Here is a 23,031-nt window from a genome sequence, read left to right on the forward strand (position 1 = left end):
CAGAAATGTAATTTCACCAGAATTTGACCATGCAGCCTAAACTTCGTCATGCAATCAATCACAAGGAGCAACTGAAGGAACTGGGGCTGTTTAGCCTGGGGAAAAGGAGGCTGAGGAGAGACCTTGTTGCTCTTTCCCAATTATCTGAAAAATGGTTACAGCGAGAGTGAGGTTGGTCTCTTCTCACTGGTGACAGGTGACAGGACAAGGGAAAATAGCCTTAAGTTGAGCCCGGGTAAGTTTAGGTTGGATATCAGGAAAAAAATTCTTTACCAAAAGGATTGTTAAGCACTGGAATCACCATCCCTGGATGTGTTTAAAAACCATTTGGATGTGGTGCTCAGGGCCATCATTTAGAGAAGGGCTGTTAGTTAGGGTAGTATGGTTAGGTTGTGGTTGGACTCAATGATCTTTAAGGTCTTTTCCAACCTGAACAATTCTATGATTCTATGATCAGCCACTGCGTTACACAAACAAACAAAAACAAACAAAAGGCATTATATTGGATGTAGAAAGGCTATTTTAATGTGAGATAAAACTCACTTTGCTAACTTCTGCAGCTTTAAATATACAGTCCTACTAATAGAAACAGTCTGATTGTTGGACATTGGAATGTTCAACTAAAAATAGCCTTAGGAATTCAAAAATTACAAAAATAACAAATTACAAAAATAAGCTCTCCAACGAAGAACACTCAGCAGAACACAATGTTAATTGGGTCACTAGTTATAGCTTACTTGTACTTTGCTTGGGATAGAAAACTTGGTCTGTTCAGCCTTTCCAGGAGTGTGAATAGCAGTGAGAGGAGGAGGCCAGGAATGGGACATCTCCTAGAGAAGGAAAAAACATGCTTTTGATAACAAATTTGCGTAAGTGAAGAAGAGAGAGGGAAAATGATCATTTATTCTCCCAAGAGCCTAAGGAAGCATGATCACCCCCCTTATGTGGTAGATGAACATCATAGCTGCACCCCAGGCATTACTTCCTGGAGAAGAGGGTGAGGATGGATTTCACTCACTAAAATTTTGACCATGTGTGTATTCCTCAGATGGTATCTGGTTCCACATTCCTGGTCAGTCTGTTAAGCTCATCATAAGCATAGAAGAGGCTTTTACCTTCAATGTCCGAGCAGGAAGGGGGTCTCTCCCGGACTGTATTAGGTGCAAACCCACAGAGGATTGCATGGTGGCAAAATGCAAGGCTGTGCATTAGGTAGTGGCAAAATTAACCAGAGGCATGTGTAGAAAAATCTTGAGTGGGCTTGCAGCATGAATGCCTGGCATAGAAATGAACGGGGACAATGCTTTAAGTACCACAGCATCTTCTCACAGCTCTGGCAACAGCTACTTAGAGTGATATGCAGTGTCACTCTACCACAGCACTATCAATTTCATTTTAAAATGAGGGACTGAGAGATTAGGTGACATGTATGGAGTTACACAGGAAGCCTGTTCTTTACTAGGAAGCTCAAATCTCTGCTGAAGATCTGCAAAAGACACCATCTAAAAAACATACTAACATACTCATTTTCTGTATTAATGTCTTGACTTATCATTTGCACATGTATGTGTTCTGACTGTCTTCAAAGAAAGCACCTAGGTGCCTGTGGCTATGAGATACAAAGAGAGGTGAAAGTGAATACCGGGCTTCCTCATGTCAAGGCCCAGAACCATCACCCCAGTTGTACTGGAATGAGGTTTATGATTAGTAGAGGGGAAAAGTTGGTTTAATAGAGAAACTGCAAAAAGTTTGTTTTAGGTCAAGCTTATAAATGCCCTTGTCATGGGTATGCTTTATGATAGATGCTGCTGCATCATCTCTTATCTTTGTTTTTAACTTGATGAATATTCAGACAGGCAGTAATACTTGTCTCTGGTGATGTTCTGTTCATCTTGATTATTTTTATTGCCTACAGTCTCACAACTGATTCTTTCTTGAGTAAAAGTGAGTTTGATTTAGGAAGTTATGCATGCAATGGCCATGATCCTGGCTGCAGTTAACTGAATTTTCCAGCTGCTACTTCACACTAGTCAAGCCCAGGACATTCACAATAAAACTTCTGAGCGCACAGGTATCTGCAGGTACAATGACCATCGGTGCAAATGCTCCACAAGTGAAAATAACACACCGTACAAATAACATAATGCATAATATAAATAATTCTGTTAAAAATAGCTGTTGTCGAAAGGGTAGCATAGTGGATGCATTCAGGCTGCAGGCATGGCCTGCTCTACAGCTGGATGTGGTTATATATTTCACAGAAGACACAGCCAGCAAGTTTTTTGTCTCAGGTTGTCCCTCAAAAATCCCATGTCATAGGTAAGGAAAAAGGCAGGAAAACCTACGTGCTACCGACCCCAGTCAAGCAAGTGGGTATGTAAACTTCTCCCACACCTCTGCAAGGCACTGCTTTTTTTATTGAAGCCCATTAAATTTCCATTCTTAGTGTTGCTGTTTCTGCAGCAAAGCTTTACTGTCTGCTTCAGCAGATATCTCAAGGACAGAAGAAGGTGCTGATGTCTAGGGCATGTTTTCATTGCCCAAAGCTCAAATTGTGGCAAGGAAAAGGAATGGGACAGCTCATGAATGGTTTATCCCTTTTGAGTGAGTCTGCAGCAGCTCAGCATGACAATGAGAAGCACGTTGCACTGATTGTCTCTAACTTCTACACAGAAGTAGGTGGAGAAAAATTTGAGCATTCAGCATTAAGCTATTCATTGAGATGGTATAAACCAAATCCTGTATGCCTCCGCCAAAGGCTATGCTACAGAGGCTGCTTTGTAGCAAATCTCTTCATAACAAAATGATGAAACAGAGACTATATCACATAATTAAAAGAGGGACAGGCAGGCAGCCTGATTGAAGGCAGAAATGAAGCATATTCTAGAGCTGCAATTATTGGTTTGATCTCAGTCACTTCCTGCCCAAGAATAAAAGGAAGGACAGAGAGCCTAGGATTCATACGAAGGTGACACCAGCAAAAATTTTGTAATACTTATTGATGAAATGCATCTAGCATCCACTGAGAACCAACTCAGTGGTCTGAACTGTAAGCAAATCTACTCATCTCCCTGTTAGGGGACAACCAAATGTAAAACCAGGGGAAAAAGTAAAAATGATTCTGCTATTATTTAAGGAAATTCAATTACAAAGTAGGAGATCCTGACTCCACTGAGGTCACAGGCAAATGACAGATTTGGTGACGTCACAACTATCTAATCCACGTGTTCAATTTGTGACCTTGTGAGCACCAAAGTGTATTGCAAAGGTACAAGCGAGCTATGAAAGTAGCATTTTATTTCAGTTATTCAATAGGACATCTCAGATAGAATCATATACAGAAAACAACACAAGGTTTAAAGTTCAGCAAATAAAGAAACATTACATACATGGAGGCAACAAGACAGCATACAGGTATTTACAGAAATATGCCTACAGATACATGCTATTGTACTGTTAACAACAGAGCACACTGGCTGCAGCGCTATGCCCCCACCCCACACAACTGCACATTATGCTCATGCAGAGCACCACTGAGCTACAGAATGACATACAGAAATGGTACTGAACTGGCTTCAGGGAAGGGTCAAAACCTCCACCTCACACTGCAGAGATGAGACTGGCTGCTTAACTCTCCTACTTTGTTCCTTAAGCACATGCACGTTACTTTGGAGAATTGGGGCCCAAGAGGAAAGCATGTCAATTGTTTAACCATCAACATGGCTTCAAAATTCTTTGCAATGCCCTGATTGCTTTTGGATGGCCCTCATCTTTAAGTACTTGCAAAGCTCTACTTTGTTTGATTTGTGAATTCTGATATAGCTATCTTTTAATATATTGTAACTTATGTAACAATATATTGTAAGTAAGGAGCCACTTAATTGAAGTGTGTTTGTTGTAGATTATAGAATCATAGAATGGTTTGGGGTGGAAGGCACCTTTAAGATCATCTAGCTCCAACCCCCTGCTATAGGCAGGGACACCTCCCACTAGAGCAGGCTGCTCTCAGCCACAACCAGCCTGGCCTTGAGTGCCTCTAGGTTGGGGGCACCTACAGCCTCCCTGGGCAACCTTAGAGGGGCTGAGTTAAGATGTACATATAAGCATCTTTATTTGTAAACACCTTACAAGAGAATCATATTCATATTTTTTTTCCCCAAGGAAAGTTAAAAGAACAAAAAAGCTTGATCAATTCAAATTTGGAAGTATTTAGAAATTCCTGGAAGTAACATTAACACAACATGCTTTGAAGAAGAATTTAATGGAAACCGATTAATCCCACAAAATCAAGTTAGGATTTATTTTCACATGGTTTGGACTTAAAGTAATTCCAAAATCATATTAACTATTGCAGTCAGCAGATGACTGCTGTGGAAGGATGCATTTTTTACAGACCTGGAGATTAAACGAGAAAGTAAACCTGCACAGTTTGTTGGCTTGAAAGTCACTGTGGTCCTCTGAGGTAGTAAAATCAAGCATTCTCCTTCCTGAAAACTATTTAAATATGTTTTGATTGAATCTATGTCTTTTACTTATATATGAGCTAGGCATGCTTGTCTCTTCAGTTTGATCTGCTTTTTTCAGCTAAAAAAGCCCTCAGGCAGGTAACTAAGAAGTATACATGCAGAAGAGCTCTAACAAATCACTGAAAATACAACTACAGATTGTACAACAGAGGTATAGGTCCAAATTGGGGTTTAAAAGGAAGGAGTATGGAAGGACTGAAACCTGCCTGTTTCTAAGGAACTGAGTGCAGGGGATATGAAGCATATGGTAAATAGCTTTACAAAATCTGTCACTAAAATTAATAGCCACCTTCCAGATTTATTTCCTTTCTCTGCGTTTCATTTTTCCATCATTTCCTTCTTGCTCAAACTGAAAATGCTGTGTTTCAAATTCAGGTAAAAGCACAGAGCCTGGATCTAGGAGGCCATTAGGAAAGAAAGCAGCTATATCATGTACATTGCGTCCTTCCTGAAGCAGCTTCTTCTCTATATTGTACTTTAAACTGCTTAGCCTGATCTAATTTGAGGTCTCCCAAGATCTAAGACTCATGCTACTTCCCTTGGGAGAATCAAGGGGAGACATGAGAACAGTCTGCAATTACAGAAAGGGCTGTTGCAAAAGGAGAGAATAATCTTCAGTTTTACAGTGGATATAAACTTAAACTGCAGCCAGAAGGACACACACACACACACACAAAAGCTTTCTAACAGTAAGAACAGTGCAGCACTGAAACAGATCATTCATGCAGCAACACAGTCTCCATCTTTGTAGAAGCACATTTAAGAACAGATTTGCACCCATCAGTCAGGAACAGCTTGGGTAGAAATGATTCCAGCACTTGGACAGGGATGTGTAGTAGATGATGGGATTCCTAAGATCGCACACAGCCCAACAGTGCATTTCTTAGCTTGACAGATCTCTCTTGGCTACCCCTACTGCCTCTTGTAGATAGCAGATCCATAAAAATGGAGAAGAAAGAAACAATCCTGGTGGTTTTCTCTTCCTTAGCACTGGAGTTTACAAAAGCAGTTTCAGCACTGAATCTTTGCCCATTACAGGACAGACAGAGGAACAGGGAGAAGGAGGAAGAACAACCCTGTACACATCGTTGCTGCCAAACAGAGCTTATTTTGGGTATTTTCTCTTTCAGCTGCCCTACTCCATCCTTTTAGATCTTAGCTAAATCTGTTGCTTCAAACTTTCTCCGATTTTTGGTTACACAGTATGTTAAAGTTGAGTTCAGAAAAAAATTAATATATGATGAATAAATGTTCCAAGGTTATTACAAACTTAATGTTACAGCTGGTGCTAAGCAACCTATTGCCTTGATGGAATAAAGATAGCCAAGTGACTTACCATTTATTAAGGCCTCTATTAATGATTTATTAATGTTTAATTAACTGTTCATCAATGCAATCTTAATAAAAAGTGTGTCTTGTTTCAGTGTCTTCCTAGTTTCAGTATTTATACAAGTCTGATCAAATTCTCCCTGTTAGGAAGCCAGTAGAGCATGAGGGGCAGCTATGTTTTATGTATGTGACACATACTGAGCAAAGAACTATGTCAACCCTTTACCTTCGGGGAAAAGGGTTATGGGAAGAATTTATATATATATATATATAAAATATACATATATAAAAAAAATAAAAACAAATTATACTAAAGCCTAACGGAACACAAAGACAATAAAACTAAGGGTTGTTTTTCACGTATATTCCTTCTGAAGGAATGGAAAATTGACATAAACACTTGGGAACAGACTGACTGGTAATTGATCTGGTTTATACTGTGCCAAAGGCTTCATTAGGAAGGGATTTAGGACATTAAGACAGTATTAGTAGGGACATGACAGATTAGTTCATAGATATGGATTTGATTATCGTGTTTCAGCATTTAAAATACTTCTCAGCATCAAAGGGATTCCAGATATTTTTCCCTGTAGGGAAAACAGATAAATAAAGATTTCAGTGATGGACCAATGACCTCCAAGAGAAAGAGAGCTCTCCTGGCACGAGTATTACTGGAAACCTTTTACTAACGTAAATGCTTTAGCAAATTTATCACCAGTGGCACATATTTTCTTCTGTAACGATGTCTTTGTCATGCTAAACTCTATCCTGCTACCGTACCAAAAGTTACTAGAAAACTATTTGGAAATACAGTGCATGCACACACGAGCTTCTTATGACAGAGCTAGAGTTTATTCTACAAAAAGCAGCCATTTCCCTGACCACAATCTAAAAACACAGTGTTCACCTTGTGAGTTTTCTCCATGACAACAAATGATTCCCTTTGCTCAGCTGGTGAGCAAGATGCATTCCATTGCCTCCCATGGTAAACACCTACTCCTTTGCATACTAATAAGGAGGGGAAGGACAGACTGAAATGATATGTAGTGAAAATGAACATAGAAATTGCTTTCAAAACTAATAAAGGTTGACTAAAAACATTACAGCAAATATTTCCCTTTTCTCCTTTGCAAACATTTGGGAACTGTTTACAGAAAGAAACTGATAGCAATATAGACATTTTCTGTTGAGTTTCCTAGTATTCTCTGCTTCCCGTATGCTTCACATTTTTCAATATATTTTCCTCATACTGTAGTTTTTATAACTAATAACCAGTCATCATCTTTGCTTAGAGCATTTAGAAGACAATAAAAAATAGCAAATCATGATTGATATGCTTATTGCTCTAACCATTATAGTAAGAAGGTATCTGAGCTCAACAGGCAGTTTCAAGGGAGAGTAATGAAGCTACACCACATGAACCCATTACTAGATTTCCAATTTAGCAAGTCTGACACAGCCCTAAAAGTAACCACAGCCTATAAAATAGTGTGTCAACATTACCAAATGGCTTAGCTCTCTGCTGGGTAGTGGGTCCCTGATGCTGTGCAGATACCAGAACGTGCCTAGGCTCCTTTCTGAAACTTGCTGGATGCTTCTCTCCAAGGTGGATCAAGGTAGTTTTGTTCAGGACAGATCCCAGGAAGATTGTATGGACAGAAACTACCCTGAATTTGGCTCACCCCGCCCAAGACAGTCCTTCAATTCAATTCCACCAGGTTTTGTGTTCCTGAGCACCTTCTTACAAAGTCCTGGCATTTTCAGGAACATGCAGCAGAACTCCCTAAGGGTCCTACTGTAGAAACACCACTATGATGGACTGCAATCAAACAAGACGCGTAGAAGCTGTATCTCAACTCTTGTCAGGCTTAGGTGATTTTCACAAGTAAAGGGCAGAAGGAACACTGAGGGTTCACAGAACATAATTGGCAATGTAGAAGCAAGTGTAAATAATGAAGCAGAACCTTACAGGAAGCCCACAGAAGAGCTCCCACGAGAAGTTTTATATGGTGAGATAGAGTTAAGACTTCGGTGGAATTTACACAGTGGAATCTGTGAGATCCTGGGCCATGTAGGGTATCCAGAACTAGATACTGAGTTAACATCAAGTACAAAGCCCAACAGAGAGAGTGGTGAGGTGCTGGAACAGGCTGCCCAGAATGGCTGTGGATGTTCTATCCCTGGAGGTGTTCAAGACATGGGGAGACCTGGGAAGCTTGGTCTAGTATCAGATCTAGAGGACGGTGGCCCTGCCTGTGGCAGGAGGGGTTGGAAATTGATGGTCCTTGGGGTCCTTTCCAACCCAAGCCATTCTATGATTCTATGAAAAGTTAATCACACTCCCCATGAATATTCAGGTACTTGAGGTCATGAATACTAAGCCCACTTACAGAAAGCCAGGTGTCTTTCTTCTGTCACTCTTTGTGACTAAACTAATCATGCTGTTGCCCAGTACACAGTATCAGGGTCTTGATGCAGACAGCACAGCTAATGCAATACCTCCTGTTCTTGGCAGCTTCTCATCCACACAGAGATGCACAGCCATATCTCACTGATTTTATTTATTCAAAATGATACTTGTAACCATATACAGGAATGGCATATATAATTTTTATGAGGGTCCCAAGAGACAGGAAGAGTGCACCGATCTGTTAAATACAATGTAACATCCTGGCAGTACAGCCATGTAATATAAACAAAGGTATATTACCTTTGTTAAGGTAATATAAAAAGTAATAAAAAAGTTAGTTCCTTAAAAAGTTCCTAATACCAACATGCAATTTCATCTTTGCAATTTAAAAAAAACATTGGCAACATTTCTCCAAGAAAATAAGCAACCGTATTTTGAAACTATTCACTGCTGGCACTTGTTTAAGGGAATCTGGTAATTTGTTCCATCCATCCCAAGCTTCACAAGCAAAAAGGCATGTCTTGAATTGCCTGTTTTCTTCTCTGAAACTTAGGGTTCACACCAAGAGAAGAGCAAAACTATAATTTACAGTTAGAAAACAAGACTGCACCTACCCTGAGGCACACAACCACACACATTTATATGACACATTACACCATCTCCTTTATGTTGCCAGATATAATCAATTCCTGGTTTTTGTGTTTTGTTTTGTTTTGTTTTGTTTCATACAAATAGTAGTGGCAAATTATATACTCACATGACAAGACCTTATCCATGTAATTTATCAAAAAAAGCATTTAATTTCTGGATCCGCTTACACCAACCAAGTAAAAAGAATAACATCTCCAAATTCATTATCAGGCAAAATTAAATGGCTAAACTGTAAAACATCTTGTAGATTTAGCACAGAAACCTCTTACATTGAGCACTACATTTTAGACCTGTGCAGCAGGTTTATAAACCACATCCTGACAATATGATGAAACTCAATCTAAAAATCTTCCAGAATTCAAAAGCATCAACTTGTGCCAGAAGATACCAGCTTTAGCCTTCAAACAGGGACATCAATTATACAATGAAATAGTGTATAGAGGGAAAGTAAGAAACCAGGATGGGCAACTTGTTTGAGTTTAAAGATGAATTCCTTTGCTTAAAGCATGATTTGTCTTCATTAAATTTGGACTGCAAGTTGTTACTCATCAAATACAAATAAATGAATCTACCACACACTGCTGTACAATATGCACCGAAATCTTTTACAAAAGCTGCTTTTTTTTTTTTTTTTTTTTTTTTGCCTACAAAATCAAGACTCTGCCAGATCTCTTTTATGCTGCCACACAAGCAGTACTGTATCATGAGTTTTCCCGGGGAGGGTGTGACAGAGTAACATTTATTTTTAATGTGTTTTCCTCTGACACGATTCATCCACACCTCAATTGGAATGCCACTGAAATGGTGGTCTGAGTTTGAAGTGGAAACACAGTGCATGCCAAGAAAAGCTAAAAAGTGCCCATACAGAAGCTGTCCTTTTTCACCATTTCTTTTTCTTCATCTCTGTGATGCTCTCTTTACCAGCACACTATGTGTATCAGCTGAAGACTTATTTGTCCCCTACTACATGAAGAATGCACTCACCCCTACAGTGTATAATTACCTTCCTGGTGCTTATATCAGAGTCAGAATGCTCTGGGGGCAAAGGCTGCCTCACTTTTTGTCTTATGCCATACCCAGGACAGTGCTGGAATGTGCTGGAACTTCACAGTGACTATATGATGGACAGTCCTGGGTGGACAACATAGCCAGCTTGATTGGCATTCAGCAAGCCCTGGATGGTCAGAAAAGCTCAATTTGAAGCCTGATCATTGTAGTCTCTAATTTGGCACTTTGATTTTTTTGTAAGGTCAAAAGCTCAGCGTGCTTACCAAGAGTAAACTATGGGTTCTGGCCTGTTAGAGAGGGAGAGTCCCTGCAGCCTCTCACACTTAACACTCTAATTCCTTTCTCCTACAGAAAGACCTAAGCAGCCACCTGAAAGCTTACCTGGCATTTATTATAGTAATTTTAGTCTCTGGAAAAGAGCATGCATTTCAGTCTTGATTTCATTTTCGTCATTTGTACCTTGATGCAGATCTACTCCTGCATCTGCATGTCCTATAAATCATGCCAACACTGCCCTTTGATCCACTCCTGCTAGGCCAACAGGTGAAGAAAAACTAGATGTGTGTTTCAGAGTATGTTTTGATACAACACAAACTTTGTTGGCATTTCAGCCTTACTGAAGCCAAAAAAAACCTAGCGGATTTTTTTATCTCCTCTAAGGTATGGCAGCTCCAGTGTATTTCTATTAGAAAGACTCCCACTGTTACATGCTTATGATTCCCCATTTCCCAGCTCAGTTTTTCTTAAAAACTTATGAGCCTGAGGTTGGAAGTATTAACCGCTCAGAACCGGTGCTAAAACGTGACAACTGAGGACACCTGGTCCCACACAGAATGGTCCGGACATTCAAAATCAGTGTATTCAGGCTGAACAACAGATTAACATAATCTCATTGAGGATTGCTTTCCACGCCTACATTGTTTTTAAATCACACAATAGGAAACTACACTGAAACAAAATTCTATTAACAGGGCTGAAAAACAGCAAAGTCCATAATCTTCCTGTTTCCAAACTATGCCTTTTTTTTTTCCCCCACAGGAAAAGGATGCAAAGTACAGACTAAATAGCACTAAGTTTGGTGCTCCAGCACTTAAAAATTATATATTTGCATTATTAGATGATGACATGCTTTGTCGCCGTTGCTGCTAGCTGGACAAAAAGAAACAGCAAGTTGTTCACTAGTAATACATTATCAGGGATCATATGAGCAACATGGAACAAACCTGGAGCAACCCCTAGAAAAGACCACCCAGTAGGCCAGTAGCTGCTAGTCATCTCTAAGCAGCATTGTTATTTGCAATTCCAGCTGGTGTCAAACAGTGACAACTAGCAGTTATCATACAAAGTCAAACTGGAATAAATCTGTCAGATAATACTTTTTTTCTTTTTCAGTACAACATGCCATTTATTATCATGTTCAAGAAGTTACCAAAAAGAGCAGTTGATCTCACTTTGCTGAAGAGATGCAGTAACATGGCTTTATTTATTTATTTGTTTATTTATTTATTTTGAAGAGTGACTTCTGTCTTAAGTGGAAGACACTATCAAATGACAATGCTGCTGCAAAAGGAGACATAATGATACGCTTAGTGAAATTCCCAGTCTAAGCCTTTTCACAGAGCACAATCAGTCAGTATAACATTCCGAAGGGTTCTTTTCAAACATGATAGCTTTCTTGTAGTTCACACTTATCATATTAAGCAAAACGGTAATGAGGAGATCACAACAACTTCTTTTAAAAGCAACAGTAGCTCAATCGCCAAGAAAAAAGATGAGTGATAAATATTTTCATGGAAAGAAGCCTCCAGTGAATGGTTTAGTGTTGAAGCTGTGTTCTGTTTTTTTTTGTTTTGTTTTGTTTGTTTGTTTTCTAAACTCAGGAACTACAAGGGGCTGCTCTTCAGAAAAAAATTCTCAGCACCAGTTTTCATTTCATTGGTAAAACACTCCTTTTCCAGATAAACTGGCAGCTCAAGCCTCTTACTGAATACATTAAGGGCTTGTAGATAGATTCAAAATGATAAAGTGCTGGAGAAAGTGGGAAGGGATTAATTGGCTAATTAACAACAACAACAACAACAACAACAAAAGCACACACAAAATCCCAACTCAAACTACTGGGAATGCTCTGCTACAGAGCAAATACAAAGTTTGTTGTTTTTTTTTTCTTCTGAGCCTCAGTAGAATACTTTTAAAGGTTGCTGTACCTTGGGGGTATGAGATGCAAATAATGTATACTTCAACAGGATATACTCAAGACAAAGAAATTCAAGGTCTACAACACCTAAAGGAGCCTTTAACACTCAGTACTTGTATAATAAATTCCATCAGAAGATCTCAGAGAATTCCTCACAAGAGACAATACCCAGTGTTTTCCAGTTTGACTCCAGAGGTGAAATTTAGTCCACACCTTAAATTATCCACTGAGACAATAGCAAATGTGAGAAACAGTAACCTGGCCTTTTTTTCCCATTAGCATCAATACGTTTCCTAAGTGCATATATGCCCGTGTTGTTCCTGTTTCACCCTTCAAAGCACTAGATGGTCTTATTTATCTGTCCCTCAACAACAAAACAATATTTGCTTAGACACTGCACAAAAACTTTGGAATAAAGAAAATCTTTGAAGAAGAGCTTTCAATTGCTGAAAGTAGGGTTTCTAGTGAGCTCGTCCTGGGAGCCTGCTAAGAATTACAGCAACACAGCAAATGGAGTGAAGAGTCTATACAGAATGTTAAACATAAACCTAGGCAGTTAGCTTGGAGCTTTATGTTCATGTCTGTAGTCTGTCTGTATCTCTTGCCTCTGAACAGTGGTCAACAAACACCTAAATGCCAGAAACTACTAAAATAATCTTCCTTTCTAATACTACATGCTGACATTTTCTTCTGCTGCCTTTGCAAGACTGGGTGCCTGACTGCTTTTAAATAAAAAAGAAAGGTGAAAAATTCCTTGGGGAAAAAAAAAAAAAAAAAAAAAAGCATTCTGATCAGATTTGTTAGCTATCTAAAGAAATTGTTACCAAGCTGACATCAATCAGTGTGGCAGGATCTACAGGCTAATTAAACAAATGTGACAATTTTAACGTGACAATTTGAAAATGCTCTGAAGTGTCTTCCATCCATAATGTGCATTCTTTCAAAATGCTTATTAAAAACCATATACTGTATTAAGAAACTGAAAGTGACTTAAATATTCATTAAAAAACACAGTTATAAGTACAGTTTGAAATATATGTCTCAAATAGATAGGAAGTTCATAAGGTTTCTCAGACCATTAAATTCAATGACACACTTTGTTTAAAGAAATGTTAGAAATTATCCATAGAAATGGATAAGCCACATTAAGCAGTATAATTTTGAATATCTGATTGAGCCTGGCTTTTGCACAGTTATAACACCAGTAATTCCAACTGAAGACCCCAGTACATTTTGCTAGGAACTAATTTAACTTCGAAGTGCAGTAGCAATGGAGGTGAGAATCTCCTTCCCCGTTTCACTGAAGGAGAAACTACGGAGTGAAGAGGCATCCCAATGTTACGCAGAAAGATTAAAGGTATGATGTTTTATCTGAATGTAGATAGTCAAACATTTACTGAGAGGGTGTTCAGAGAGATAGGAAGATTGACCATATCTGTCACTTACTGGCAGGAGTGAAGTGGCATAGTCTATATTTTGCCAGCTTAAACAATTTCTGCATGTATTAAGGAAAGCATCATCAGAAAGCATACTGATGACTATAATGTCTAAAAGTCTTAATATCAAAGAAATAAGGTACTCTCACCCCCAGAAAATGACTTTTGGAATTATTCTCCCTACAGAGTATGGAACAACTTGAACTTAAGACTGATGATGCTTGCACGACAGCTTTCCCATGTTAGACAGCTTTAGCAAACCCATGGAGGCTGACAAAGCTGACGGCATTGCCATATCACTCCTCCACTGGAACAGTCCACCTGCTTGTACAGGGGATCTCTCCAAAAGCAATACTTTTTGACCAGTATCTTAGGTACTGTCTTGACTGGGAGCATCCTGGGTTCAGTTTATTCTGAAGCACATTAAGAAGGCCAGCAGGAAGAGGGAGGTGATCGCCTTCCTCTGCTCTGCCCTTTTGAGGTCCCATTTAAAGGTCTGCATCTAGGCCTGGGGCCCCAGCCTAAGAAGTTTGTGGAGAGAAGTGTCAAGAAGATGCTCAGAGGGCTGAAGTACCTCTCCTGAGAAGAAAGGCTGAGGGAGTTGGGCTTCTTTAGCTTGGAGAAGAAAAGGCTCCGGGGAGACCACACTGTGGCCTGCCAGTACTTGAAGGGAATGTATAAGCAGGAAGGGGGGACCAACTTTTTACATGGTCTGTTGGGGGGGGGGGGGTGATTTTAAACAAAAAGAGGGAAGATTTAGTTTATATGCTAGGCAGAAATTCTTTACTCTGAGGGTGGTGAGGCATTGGCACATGCTGCACACAGAAGTTCTGCATGTCCCATCTCTGGAGGTGTTCGAGGTCATGTTGGATGGGGCCCTGGGCATCCTTCCTTAGTGGTCGGCAGCCCTGTCCACTGCAAGATGTTGGAGCTCGATGATCTTTAAGGTCCCTTCCAACTTAAGCCATTCAATGATTCTATGATTCTATGATTCTGTGATGAACAGTGAGATTCAAAGCTTTAACTTCAATTCTACTCCAAGTACCTTCATCCTTTTCCTGTTTTCTTCACCTTCCTTCTTAAACCACAAGAGCATGTGAAACACGAAAGGTTGCAACATGACAGGTACAGTTAAAACAGTAAAACTCAGTGTTCTCAAGTATATGGACCCTCTTTGGTCCATTTTTTTTTCTTTTCTCTAGTTCAAAATCTTTCCTTATATGTATAAGGAAATATGTATATTTTTAACCAGCAGCCATACTTTTTTTAATGTTTCAGTTGTCATGGCCAGCTGCAACTTCAGAGAATTTCAAACAGAAACTGAAACTCCTTGTGAAGATTCATTTAGTCACATCTTCCAACCCCATATTGCCTTAAATGCTGTAAGTCTGTCTAGTTTATTGTAGCTCTGTCCAACTCAGCTTCCATGGGTCCTATCAACCTCTTCAGTAGTGCTGACTTACAGTAAGCTTCCCACCCAAGATTTTAAATCTGTAATACTTGCCCTCAGGCAAATGAGATAAAGGACTCACAGAAGACAACTATAGGCTTTGTCATTTCATACCAAAATTGTTTCTAAAGCATGCACTCATTTCAGAAATTTTAACTTGATTTTAATATGTTTTCAATGTCTTCATTCTATGCCTAAAGCAATTTGTTATGTAGAGTACACATTATTAATCTACTTAAATGAAAGGCAACATTGCTAGCAGTTTAAATACTCAGTGCCCATATTTAACCATGTTTCATTTTGACAGGATGAGATGAAATAACAGAAATGATTAATGTGAGACCAGAGGAATATTCTATTACCTATATTTCAAAAGAGGACTTGATTTTTGTGCTTAATACTTTCGCAACAAGATATGTAAGAGGAGCATACTAGCTTTGGGTTTTTTTTTTTCTTTTGGGTTGTTTTTCAGATGTTGTGACAGTATTTGTTGTTACCAGCCATTTTGGAACTGGGAACAGTACTCCAGGACAGGCACAGAGCAGGCTCTGAAGTACCTAAAGATGTTTTTAAATAATATAAATAATGCAGTCCACAAGGTATTTGAGGAAGGATGTGCAGACATAGCAAAACATTAAACAGCATAGAAGTACTCAAAATTTTCTGATTAGTTCACCAGTTTCATTCTTTTTTGTTCATGGGAGCATACAGAAAGTCAAACTTCCTAAGAAATCCAGATCTCTATTTTCTCTAGCCCTCTCACTCAAAGATAAAGGAGTTACTCTTTATTTACAGTGATGAAAAGTGACAGGAAATCAGATCTCATGAGTCCACAAATCTGGAGTAGAAATCTTATGGCTCTGTAGTTTTACAGTGTTGGACAAAGGAAGACATCATGAACAAAAGACCTTGCAAATGAGTAAACAATCTCAGCATCTACTTGCACCAGATGTAAACATGCATGAGGTGCCTGGCTTGTACATGTGACCAGGGGGTTGCTGCATGGGTATAAAAGGTTGTAAGCACGTACAATAGAGGTCTTTCTTCTGCATCACTAAACAACATGACCTCCTCAACTTTTTTTTCCCGTATTTTTACCAAAACCTTTAAGTTCCAGAGGGTGTGCTCCTGATCTTCTGCAGAAGTCATGAAACTTACTATCATCTTTGCCTCCAAAACAATGACAATGCTTGGATAATTTTCTGTTTTTTAACTGGCTTTTTAAAAGCTGTTTTTGATATTGTCATCATAACAGAGTAATGAGTAAGAGTGAACACACCTAGCATGTAATGCATGGCTGTATACACTGGACTACTCATGAGGAAGAGAAACTAGAAGTGGTTGGGCTGGGTTTTGTGCAAAAGACATGCTAGGGAGCTTGGAATACCGATGAGAATTAACACACTTTCATTTAGTAGAGAAGATGAGAGTCCTTTCATTCTCTCCAGGAGCAGCAATACATGACCAAATATTCATTACATCAGTTCATTTTAGAGTAATTTTAGTGGCAATTGTAAATCAAGCAATGATAATAGAACTATATAATAATATTGAAATCAGCAATGTTTCAACTTGGCACTACAAAAATATGTTAAAATATTATGTTTAAGGAGATAAGAATGGAATTGAATACTGAGTTTGAAATAGATGCACTACGGTCTCCTCCTTTCCTGAATACTTTTTGTAATCCTTTTTGTTATTATTATTATTAAAATGTAAACAAGCTGCAATGGACTCCTATAATGATCAGATTTTACATTTCAGAGTTCTTTACTAAATAATTTCTTTAATACTACCATGTAAAGAAAATCTTTTTTTTGCAGGCTAGAATCAGACCTTGCTTGTCTGTTCTGATAAAGGTTTAATCTTTTGCTGCCTTAGATTCTGAATAACCATATATCCATACATCACGCAGGTAGAAAATAACACCTTCCGAATACAGAAACACTGCACACTCACGTACATTTGTCTGATCAACTTTTTCTCTCCAGTAACTCCCCAACAGCATGAAGTCTGCTTTGCATTGATCTGGTAGTACAAAGCACATTTCTAATATGTGTCTACATCACAAGTGAACTACTCTCATGCCTAACCTGTGCCTTGCCAGCAGTTCAACCGTGGCCCACAAAACCACCAAGATGCAAAGTATTTGAGCACTGACTAATGCCAACCTCCTGCTCAGCTAGCTTGAATTTAACTCCAAGGGCTCCAAATTATGTACCTCAAGTTAATATACTGACTGTTCTTGAGGTGTCTTTATCATGGGTGACAGTATCATGTTGTCGCTGTAATGGAATAGTCAAAAGCTTGACTAATCCTGTACTGTTGTGTTCAGGTACAACTTACAGTGGGCAGGATGAGCCTCCATGCCAAGGGTCTGCTCCTGACTGAGAAGACTAAGGCTTCTAGCTCCAAAAGAGCCTTTTGCTCTTCAAAGATCGTGCAAGGATGTCTTCAAATGACTCAAATTATTGATCTCAGTGTGCATAAGGCTGGACAAGGCACAAAAAAAAAACCAAAAAAACCAAACAACAACAACAAAAAAAAACCCACCACCATACTGCTGGAAAGGAACTTTTTCTGACCTCCTTGGAATTACTGATAAATTCTGCTAATACTGAGCTGAGAACTGAGCAGATGATATACTGAACCAGGAAAGAACTGCTCTTAAAGAACTATTTAGCATTTCCATTTTTTCTAGAGTAAAACTGCATCTAGAGAGCTGTTAGAGTAAAGGACTGGTAGCTGCTCTCACATATACTCAAAGTAGTGCAGAAGTAACTGCTTTTTATGTTAGAACAACAGCAGCAGTGTAAGTGGAGCTGCTGCCAATTCATACCAGTGTGGGAGGATGAAGAATTCAGTGAACTCAAATGAGATCAGAGGTCAGTGGAATTACCCCGATTTATTTTGGTGTGCAAGCAGAAACAAACTCTAAGAAGCCTCCACTCAGAAAACGCTTTTAAAAAGCTGAAAATGCAATGACTTGGATATTGCTAAGAAAGGTATAGTTTTTATCCATCCAAATCTTCATGTGCATAAAGACAACAGGACCAAATGCCGGGTCCTGCACTTTGGCCACAACAACCCCAGGCAACGCTATAGGCTTGGAGCAGAGTGGCTGAAGACCGTGTAGAGGAAATGGACCTGGGGGTAAAGATTGATGCTCAACTGAACGTAAGCCAGCAGTGTGCCCAGGTGGCCAAGAAGGCCAAGGGCATCCTGGCTTGCATCAGAAACAGTGTTGCCAGTAGGAACAGGGAAATAATTGTCCCCCTGTACTCAGCACTGGTGAGGCCGCCCCTTGAGTACTGTGTCCAGTTTTGGGGCCCCTCACTGCAAGAAAGACATGGAGGCCCTGGAGTGTGTTCAGAGAAGGACAACAAAGCTGCTGAGGGATATGGAGCACAGGCCTTATGAGGAGCGGCTGAAGGAGCTGGGATTGTTCAGTCTGGAGAAGAGGAGGCTCAGGGGAGACCTTATTGCTCTCTATAAGTATCTGAAGGGAGGTTGTAGTGGGTGTTGGCCTCTTCTCTCATGTAACTAGTGACAGGACTAGAGGGAATGGCTTCAAGCTCTGCCAGTGGAGACTCAGGCTGGATGTTAGGAAATACTACTTCTCTGAAAGAGTGGTCAGGCACTGGAATGGGCTGCCTAGGGAGGTGGTGGAGTCACCGACCCTGGAGGTGTTCAAGGAATGTTTGGACGTTGTGTTGAGGGACATGGTTTAGTGAGAAGTATTGGTGATGGGTGGATGGTTGGACTGGGTGATCCTGTGGGTCTTTTCCAACCTTGGTGATTCTATGACTCTGATACGCAAGGTCTAAAGGAAAAAGACCACACCATATTGCCTTTTTCAAAGCAGGCTATTTCCCAATTCCTTACACACTTCCAAGGGCTGCATGCCAGACAAGGGACAAAGGCCACAGATGCACATTTACAAGTGGGTTAACTTTTCAATTCATTTTTTCATTTCAACAGAAAGAATAAATCACCTTATCCTAGAGAAAGAAGCAGCTTGACAGGAAACATACAGTGCTGGGCTATTTTATAGCACACCTAAAACATATGAGGATTCATTTATTTACTCAGCTATTTAAAAGTGGTTACTCTTACTCATTCTCTGGACGGCTAAATGCCAGGTTGCTAAGTTACTGTTACTTGACATCATTTCCTCCCCAATGTGTTCCCACATTTGACAGGTTCTCATGATTTACTAGGCCAGTCAGCTCTTTATTCACTTGTTCAATGATGTCTGGATAATCATTTTAAATTCACATCATGTCCTCCCCTTGCAAGCCCCAGGTTCCACTTGAAAATATTTAAACTGCTCGTCAGCTACTAAGTGCGTTTGTAACCACACCAGACTGCATACCTATATTTTTCAAATTACAATTAATGTACTTACATAAGGAACGTTCTTCAATGTTGGTTTGCATTTTAGAAGAGAAAACAATTACTGAGGGGGCAAATAATGGACTGTATTTGTTATGGTCTAATTTTGCTCTGCAAACAACTCACCTCAGCTATGGATGACGCATATTAAATCCATTAGTGCTTTCAATTGGCAAGAAGAAGGTAACACTACACATAATTTACCCAATCAAGGGCATTTTCACCTGCTGATCAGTTTACATATTCTCCAGTGTCATTAGATGTGAGCTTGTCATCAGAAGAATAGAAGATCATACAAATTACAGACTTTGCTCGTTTAACTCCAGTCATTTTTATACTAATTACAATCTAAATTATACTGAGGATTAGTTTTGCTTCCAGACTAGAAAGTTTTAAAATAATATCATATACACATAGCATCAGAAGTCTGCTGAGTTCCTTGGTGCCACACTACAGTGAACACAGATCTACAAAAATTCTTTTGTTTCTCCGAGGGGGACAGAGGGGTGCCTGCACAGATGGCAAGCAGCACCCACCCAACAGCTTCCCATGTACAGACCTGAGACTCACCTCTACAGGATTACATCTGAACAACCACCTAAACACTTTGCCCAAAATTTCAATTCAATAATTTCAATACAAGTCCTCAAGAAATTTTATTTAAAGTTTCCTTTCTTTATGTGCGACGCTGTATGCTTATCTCCTCTTCATCCAGAGGCAAACCCATGCTAAAGGTTGTCCCTTCTATGCTCTCTATAGGCAGAAAAAGAGTCCTGCAAATTCGCACACTACACACGGGCCTAGATTTGGATTGGCATTATGCCTTCAAATGATATACAATGACAGCAAGGCATACTAGCATAAAGCACTAATATATGTGGCACAACTAACAGCTTTAGAGTACTGCTTCAAAATGTCAGTTCTCTTTCCCCATCTGCACTTTGTATGACAGCATTTCAATGAATTCATTTCTCAATGGCTGCATATAGCAAGTGACAATTTAAATCCATATTAATAAGTTGTGAATTGCATGCACATACTGTTGATTGCCTATTTTGCACATTATCCACATGCTCAAAGCCAACATGTTGGTCAAAAAAAATAGTCATGTTTTGGAACAGAAAAAGTATACCAACAACCATTCACTTTTATGTTTCAATTTGGTGTTAAAAACCTGTGCTAAAAGAGCATCTCCTGCACTACATTTATAGTTCGGCCTTAGGTGTACAACAGGGGTTTTATTTTATTATTCAATTTTAATTTTTAACAACTTTCTCAGACATTCTGGTTAGAAAAACAAAAGGAACAGGAGACTGGGTTGCCATTAACCTTTGGCTGTGGTACCACAAACAGTCCTTGGAGCATTTACACAAGATGATCCAAGTGGCTAAGAGTTTCAGGAAATCTGAAGGGCTGTGAAATTTTGTGAGTGGGCTCAGGACCTTTCTCCTCACTCAGTTGTAAAGTTTGGTTCTTAAACTCCATTCAATAATTTTTGTTTGTCTGTTTGTTTGTTTTGATTTTTAATTTTAAAAAGGAAAAAAGACAGAGATAAGAAATTGCAGACCTCTACAGTTACAAAAAAACATTAATCAAGTTCAGCTTGAAAAAAGAAAAAATCTGAGGTCACAATTCTTAGCTCACCCTCTTCCTTGCAAAGCCTAGCAAAAAAACCCTGAAAGAGCTCCTATGCCTTTCTGAGGGGTAACACTGAATTAATGCACTTAATTTTGTGACTTGAAAGAAGAAAAAACCCCAAACTTCAATCAAGAGATGCCCTCAAAGCAGCTGGCCGGGCAGTGTGGAAGCAGGCAGGTGAGGAGGCACTTTTGGGTGTGGAGATCTGCAGTGGACGTGGCCAGGAGCAAAAATTGCCAGTCCTTGACAAGCATTTGCTGAGCAGCTGCAGGAGTGACACAGAGTACAGTGGTGTCATTTTGGATTAACAGCTACATACGTGAGTGTATAATACAGCCAGATATTTTGAGCTGAACTCTGTTTCTGTTTCCATTGGCTAGAATGCACACTGTTACACTCCCACCTATCTACCTTTGGGACATCAGCACTCTGTAGGCCTTGTGTTATTTCTGCAGCATCCCCGACAAAGACAGAAATGTTAATATCCATTTTTTTTCAGATGGGGAAGCTGTCAGCAGAAAGCTAAGACCCGCGTTCCCAAAAGCCTGAGTCAATGGCCGCAGTAAGTCAGAAAATCTTTGTTAGAACTGGGAACTTAATCCAGGTTCTCAAAGCACAAATTGCTGCTGCAACCAAGGGCTGTTCTTTCTGTCTCAATCTCCTGACACAGGACTCCTGCAGGGAGCCCAAAAACTAGATTTTGACCACTGCTGGGCATCACCTTCTCTTACTTCTTTTTTCACTGCTGCCTATGAAGTAGAATATGACACTCTGCATGCAGCCAAAGCACCTTTCCCACCAGCTTATTCTGCATTACAAATTTGACAAGAAAAAAGTCATTGACAAAACTCGGGTACTTCTGTTCCACATGTGCTTCAGTACCATACAAATTTGAATGCCTAAAAACACTGCCATTGAAGGCAATCAGTTGCAAATGGGGGTTTGCTCAGCCTTTGATGCGCATACCCAGGAGCAGATCTGTGATCTCTGGTTTTTACACACTTAGGGACTCTGCAGTCGATCCAAGCCCACTGAAGGAGACAGGAAAACTTGCAGTCATCCTGGTGGTTTTCAGAATGGAGCCTCTGAAATTCCGGCGCTGTTTGTTGACTCAAATTACAGTCATGGTGTAGGAAACAGGATCATCTCCTCTTGATTAGAAAAAAAGACAAACATTTCTGCTTCCTATGATTTATATGTACTGTTCTCACATAAAAACTGCCAACTGGATGACTGATCCCTGGCATTTGCTGTATCACATTTCATTTTGGTGCTGTTGACTGAAAACAACTGCTTTCCTCATATAACACGTCAATTATTCTAACAACAGTAATGCACCTAACCAAATGATATAAACAGGAGAACAAATGGTTTGAATGTACCAAGTAATCGGAAAACTGCACTTCAACGTTTTCTTTGGTTTTGCTTCCTTATGTCACCTCAGTAATAAACTGCTGCTCACTTTGAACATTGAAAATAAATTGTATTTATTACTTTGCATTCATTGCTGCTAGGTGCACATACTGACACATACTCCTCTGTGACTGCAGGTCTGCACATGCATGTTTGCCTGCTGGTTCACCTTGTGCAGAAACACTGACAACCCATAAGGACATCAGCATCATCCCAACATAACATGTATTTGAAAAGCAGGAAAGATAAAACAGTTTCAATAAATAGTGCAAAGCCTGCTTTATTTAATGAACAAGAACATGTTTGTGTCCTTTTAAGCAAGTTTGACACAACTGTTGTTCTTGACTTTGGGTCTGGATGAGTTTACACCAGTTGCTCCAACTGAAGAAGACATGGACAGCACAAGTTTCCACTGAAGTTTTATCCTCTCTGCATTGAAATCAGCAGGTGGGCCAGAGATCCCACAGTGGCAGCTCTGACAGATTAGAAACTTAAACTGTGAGGACAAAACCCAAAATGCCAGGCAGAAACTGGTGGATTGCAAGTCTACTAGTCCCAGACAAATCTCACTGTCAACA

General features: G+C 39.6%; 1 protein-coding gene across 1 annotated transcript in view; it reads right to left on the reverse strand.

Annotated features, from left to right (window-relative positions):
- AFF2 (AF4/FMR2 family member 2) overlaps positions 1-23,031 on the reverse strand; it is a 335,698-nt gene that overhangs the window by 144,823 nt on the left and 167,844 nt on the right. The window contains exon 7 of the mRNA XM_046941145.1: positions 738-830. Coding sequence (XP_046797101.1) covers positions 738-830 — 93 coding nt within the window. The remainder of the gene's footprint in view (positions 1-737; positions 831-23,031) is intronic.

The sequence above is a fragment of the Gallus gallus genome, chromosome 4 (assembly GCF_016699485.2).
Source record: "Gallus gallus isolate bGalGal1 chromosome 4, bGalGal1.mat.broiler.GRCg7b, whole genome shotgun sequence".
In the NCBI taxonomy this organism is placed as follows: domain Eukaryota; kingdom Metazoa; phylum Chordata; class Aves; order Galliformes; family Phasianidae; genus Gallus; species Gallus gallus.